We start from the raw sequence: 6,152 nt of genomic DNA on the forward strand, positions 1-6,152 counted from the left end.
GGCGACGCCGCCAAAGCTCCTTTTTTGACGGGCGGGGCCGCACCCACTCCGGCGCGCCCGCCGCCGTCGTCGTCAACGCACCAGCACCAGCATCAGCCTCAAGCCCCGCCGGGCCCTGCGCCTCCGAGGACTCGGATTCGGAAGAGAGACCGAGCCCGGACACCACGGGACGCTCACCGGCGCGGCGGAAGGAGGAAGTGACGGAGCGCGGAGTACAGGACATGGCGGTGCTCCGCGGGAGAGGGGGGACAGGGGGAAGGGGCGCGGGCGCCGGACCTACCGCAGCAGGGGGGTGGCCGCCGCTTCCGGAGTGGAAGGCGGCGGGAGGGTGGACGCCGTCGCCGGAGTGGCGAGCGGCGGGGAGGAGGCGCTGCGGAGTCCAAAACTCGCGTCGGGGCGTTTGTTTCGGGTGTGCATGCTTTTAATGACTTGAGACTACCAAACACGACATGCAGTGGTTAGTTCATTGCATGCAATGCTATTAATTAGCAAATGAATATTAAGTTCTCTCGTTTTCTTCTCCTCCTTCGTCACGGTGCACAACCTAAAATGACTTACTCACCTAGACGGAGGAAGTACTGATCTACATATAGTATCTTTCCCCCAAACTGTCTGTTCCTAAAAGTATCTTAGACCGAAACTGTATCGTGTTAAATGATGTGTAATGTGTTGCTCTTCTTGAATTCACATGTGCATGGGAAAACATGATAGAATTGAGTCAAGTACTCCCATCCCATTTCTGGACTGAAATCTGAAGTGAATTGGTTCTACCTGAATTGAATCAAGTTCTCATCATGAACTAAACTGAATTGAAGGGAAATCATGCAGAAATTATGGTGTGTGCTTAAAATTATCTATGAAAAACTGAAGAAATGAAATGCTATCGACCTGTCATGTGGCTGTACTGTTGGGTGCAGATGACTTGAGTTGTACTAAAACCTTTCTCTTGAGCTGGGGGGACGACGAGCTCGGGCGTCCCTCGTCTCGCCGCCGCCGCCACGCGATGCCCCCGCCCGGCAGCCGCGTCGCCACCTACCTCCGCCGCGCGCGGCTCATCGACTCGCTGCGCCTGCGCCTCCGCTCCCCTTCCTCCCCGCCGCCGCCCCCACCCGACGACCCCGTGGTCGCGCTCCACGGCATCCGCGCCGCGCCCACCCCAGCGGCGGCGCTCTCCTTCTTCCGCGCCCTCCCCTCGCCGGCCCCGCTCCCGCTCTTCCACGCGCTCGCCTCCCGCCTCGCCAACCCCGCGTCGCTCCCCGACCTCCGCTCCCTCCTCGCCTCCTTCCCCCTGCCCCCTCCCCCGCTCGTGCGCCTCCGCCTCCTCGCCGCCGCGGGGGACCACCCTGCCGCCCTCGCCGCCTTCGCCTCCATCCCGACCGCCCCGCACCGCCCCGCCGAGGCGCACACCCTCGTCATCGACCTCCACGCCGGCGCTGGGGACCACGCCGCCGCCGTGGACGCGTTCGGCGCCATGGTCCGCGAGGGCGCGCTCCCCAACGCGCGCACCTACACCGTCGTCGTCGCCCACCTTGCCTCCGCGGGGTTCGTCGACCAGGCGCTCGAGGTGTTCCGGCTCCTGCCGTCGCTGCGCACGCGGCGGACCACCCGGCAGTACAACGTGCTCGCCGAGGCGCTCGCGGACGCCAGGAGGTTCGACCAGCTCCGGTGGCTGGTCCGCGAGATGGCGGCCGTCGACGGCGTCATGCCCGGGCCGCAGACGCGGGCTGCCATCGCCGCCATGAGGGAAGCCGGCCACACGGAGGGCACCGAGGACTTTGTCGAGGAGCTTTCGCCGGACGCAAGGATCCCGTACGCCGTGGACGACGCGGACGGCGAGGGAGGCAGCGAGGAGGAAGAGGACGGTGAAAAGGACACGCCCAGAGCTAAGGAGACGCCGCTCAAGCCATGGCTGGACCCGCGGGAGCTCGCGAGGGCGCTGGAAGGCTGGGACCCCAAGGAGGTGGCGGAGCTGGAGGCCGCCGGGATCGTCTGGACGCCGCGGCTCGTGTGCAAGCTCCTGCGCGCGTTCAGGAAGCCGGGGACGGCGTGGGAGTTCTTCTGCTGGGTGGCGTGCCGCCCCGGCGGCTTCGCGCACGACCGCGACACCGTGGCGAGGATGGCCGCCATCCTGGCCCGCGCCGGCCGCGGCGACCTGGTGGAGCGCCTGCTGGCCAAGGTGCGAGACGACGGCATCCTCCTCCCGTTCGCCACCGTGCGTCTAATCGTCGACTTCTACGGGCTCTCCAAGAATGCCGACGCGGCGGTGAGGGTGTTCCGGGAAGCCGACTCCATCTGCGGCCCCGTGTCGCGGCCCAACCTCGCGCTGCTCTGCTCGTCGCTGCTGAGGACGATGGCCAAGTGCCGGCGAGGGCGCGACGCCACGGAGCTCCTGGAGGAGATGATGGCGACGCGCGGCGTGCTCCCGGACCTGCAGACCTTCTCGGGGCTGATGGAGCACCTGGCCGGCGCCGGCGACCTCAAGGGCGTGCACAGGCTGTTCGGGATGGTGCGGCAGTGCGAGCTGCGGCCCGACGGGCACATGTACGCCGTGCTGATCAGGGCCTACTGCAAGCGGGAGCGCGCGGCGCTCGCGCTGAAGCTGTTCGACGAAATGCGCGGCGCCGGGGTCGCGCCGGACGCGCCCACCAAGGCGCTGCTTGTGAAGAGCCTGTGGCGGGAAGGGAAACTCCGGGAGGCGGCGCTGGTCGAGGAGAGGTGCGAGGAGATGATCACGGCGGGAGGCGGCCTTCCCGGGGCGGCGCCGGGGCATGTGTGGACGGCGAGCGCCGCGGACTTGAACAAGGTGTATGGCATCTATTCCGGGTGCTTTAGGCGGCATGATGCAGAGCAATTGGCGGCTGATGGAGGCACTGATTGATGCTGCTCCACTTCAGAGTTGAGATACAAGAGCACAGCATTTTCAGTGGCATTGCAGCTACTAAAGAAGAAGCATGGCAACATCGAGGAGGAAGAATGGAATTGCAGCTAAATAAGGTCACCTTCAGTGGGAGCACCACGCCGCCCCTGCTCCATTCTCCCAATGTCGTCCGGCATTCTCGCTCCCGCTCCTTCTCGATTGACGACGAGTTCGGCACCCTCACAATGTTCAACGAGAAGGAGAATACTAGCGATTTTAGTTGTTTCCATTCAGCCACACTTTGTGTCGCACACTTTCACATCAAAAAGTAACTTCTAGCAGTCTATCGGAATTGAAAGAATCTCAAGAAAAACAAACACACAAGATGTATTGTGATTGGACGTTCATGCAAAAGAAAGGAGTACTCCCTCTGTTCATTTTTGTAAGACCGTTTAGACATTTAAAACAACACCTAAAACAGTTTAATTTCAGCTGTCTAAAATGTCTTATAGAAATGAACAGAGGGAGTAACATAAATGTATGAAATAACTAAGGATGTGCTAATTGACTAAAGACAAGGTGTGGAGAAAAGATAATATGTCGCCACTTTGAGTCCAGTTATAAGAACCTGTTCGGAAGATCCGGACCTCCCGTAGTATCCATTATGAGGTCCTTCAGAGTGAGCGGGTCAGGGCAGCGCCCCGCTTCCTATTCAGCTCGGCTTCCGTCATCGTAGCATCTGGATCATTCAGAGTTGTCGGTCCCATCAACAAAAGTCTCACCGGGAGCCCCTCGTCCTGGTCCTCATCCATCGCAACCACGACCCCCTCCTGCCTCCAGGACCTCTTCCACCACCCGGACCGCGGCCAAACACCTTGTAACCATGTTGCATCAAGGCCCTTAGTGCGTGTTTGTTAGAGTGCATGGAGGGTGCATGAGCTCAAAAATTCCCTCCTTGACTCACTTTTGAGTGTTTGGTACTCTGCACGGGGCCTCCTCACCATACACGAGCTCATCCCAAATACCCTCTTAGCATGCACGAAGAGAGAACACCCCAACAACCGTTCGCTGGTCAGCAGGTATGACCGAAGCTAGTGACAACGTGTTTCAAAAAATGTCTAGAATTTCTAAAAAATAATTTAATTTTCAGAAAATGTCCAGAATACAAAAATTGTTCAGATTTTCAAAATTGGTTCAAATTTTCAAAAAGAAATCCAGATTTTCAATTTTTTATTAAATTTTAAAAAAATGATCAGATTTTCAAAATCTGTTAAGATTTTCAAAAAATGTTCAGAATTTCAAATTTTGTTTCAAAAATTAGATTTATTTTTTAAAATTATTTTTTCAAGAAATGTTCGGATTATTTTAAAATTTTGTTTTTTCAAAAAATATTTAGATTTTCAAAAATTGTTTATATTTTTACAAAGAACGAAGTTCCAAATTTTATTTAATTTTTTTAAAAAACTTCTGAATTTCAAAAAGGGTTTAAATTTTCAAAAAAAAAGTTATATTTCCATGTTTCAAAAAATTGTTAACATTTTTAAAATGTTCTGTTCACTTCTTTGAAAATACCAGTTGCTACAGTACCGACCGACATGTCTAAACAGATGCAAGCTACCAAATAGAGTCTCAGCTTAGCATGTCTCAGTACATCCACCTCTACCAAACAACATCAAATGCATGTACTCAACACGTCTACACTCAGCATGTATTAGAGGAGAACAACCATGCTTGGTTGGGAATGCTACCAAACACACCCTTAAAGACTGGAGCAGCATGGGGATGAACTCGATCTCCACATTCCTTGTAGACATGACCCAAGTGTCCGCACACAGCACACCAATCTGGCAGTCTCTCATACTTCACCCTAAAAATTTGCCTCTCCTTCTACTTGACTAGAGAGACAACATTCTTCAAAGGCCCATGCACTTTAATCCTGATCCCCGCCATGATAAAATTGCCCTCAAAGTCCTGAGATTTTTGTTTAGAATAAATGTATCCGCCCACAATCCCCGTTAGTGATTTGAGCATTGGATACTAACCATTAGGTAAATCATGGATTTGAATCCATATCTCAATTGAGTCTATGGGGGATTAATGACAGCTTCATGAAACCATCATAGGGTGCAAGAACGGCAAACATTGCCACAGAATGTTCACGGTCCTTCCTCCATAACCCGTTCCTAGTCTTATAGGCATGATAATTGTAACGTGTACATATTGGCGTTGAGAGGCCGAATTTTTACCTCCTTCGTAAGATCCCATGCAACTCTCATGTTTCTCAAGAACTAGTTGTAAGGTTTCTCTATGTGCACCCGTGCTATCGCCATCCAGCGGGTTGCCTCTGGTGGCAGTTGCTCATCCTCCACCACCACATCCACGAGATCTTCTTCCCCGAGTCCAAGTTCCCGCATCATCGCCTCAACGTCGCTTGTAGTCGAGCCAGACCCTGAAGCCTCCTCACTCATCTTTGCCGCACTTTCCTGATGAAACGTAGTCGCCGGGAGGTAGTCCCGAATCTCTCAGCCATTCGTCAGGGGAGGGGGTGTGGGCGAGGAGAAGCAATGCCTGCGAGAGTCGCCGCCATGAGGAAACAAAGCACTAACATGAGGATGACTGTCCGAAACCAAATGGCATCCTTTTGAGCATCTACTACACTCTCTTATAAGGCAAAACTACAGATAATCATAGGCCCATACATATAGGATATCCACTGCGACACGGTAAACTTATGGTTGTGCCTCTTCTTTCTTCTTGGCCTCCTTGGCTCCATGCAACGCGACTCGCTGACACGTGCACCCAACATTTCTTCCTATGGAGGGTCTCAAAACATTCATTGCCCGTTGAAGATGTTATAGCCCATAGACACATCACGAAAAATAGTTTATGTGGTTTGTGTGGAGCACCGGAGTCATGGAGGCACTCATTGGTTAGTTGCACCGCTTCAAGATGCACTTGGGCCCTTGAGGATGAGGAGCTTGTTGAGTAGGTCACGGTGATGACGGAGCCCAATGCTAAGCAGTGGATTTTTTTCTCTATGGGATTCATTATCGCATGATCATTTTGTGCGTGTACCGGTTACTCTTTGGGTGATATGGACCTCTAGACGCAAGGCAATTCATGAAGGCATTTTTCAAACCCATCAAATGGTCCACTCAATTGCCAATCGCTTTATTGCCAACCTGGATGTATTAAAAGAGATGAGAAGCCCAGCACTCGGTCTTGAGTGCAGCCGGTTGCTCCGAGTCGCCCTAGGCTCCCCCTGTGGGTAACACCAAAATTCATGTGGACCCAT

The 6,152-nt window shown here is 54.1% G+C and overlaps 1 protein-coding gene across 1 annotated transcript; it reads left to right on the forward strand.

Annotated features, from left to right (window-relative positions):
• Positions 1–1,003: 1,003 nt before the first annotated feature.
• LOC119274957 (pentatricopeptide repeat-containing protein At5g66631-like) lies at positions 1,004–3,154 on the forward strand. The gene has a single exon (XM_037555721.1). It carries the CDS (start codon positions 1,004–1,006, stop codon positions 2,876–2,878), a length of 1,875 nt encoding a protein of 624 aa, XP_037411618.1. The 3' UTR covers positions 2,879–3,154.
• Positions 3,155–6,152: the final 2,998 nt, after the last annotated feature.

This window comes from Triticum dicoccoides, chromosome 3B (assembly GCF_002162155.2).
Source record: "Triticum dicoccoides isolate Atlit2015 ecotype Zavitan chromosome 3B, WEW_v2.0, whole genome shotgun sequence".
Taxonomy (NCBI): domain Eukaryota; kingdom Viridiplantae; phylum Streptophyta; class Magnoliopsida; order Poales; family Poaceae; genus Triticum; species Triticum dicoccoides.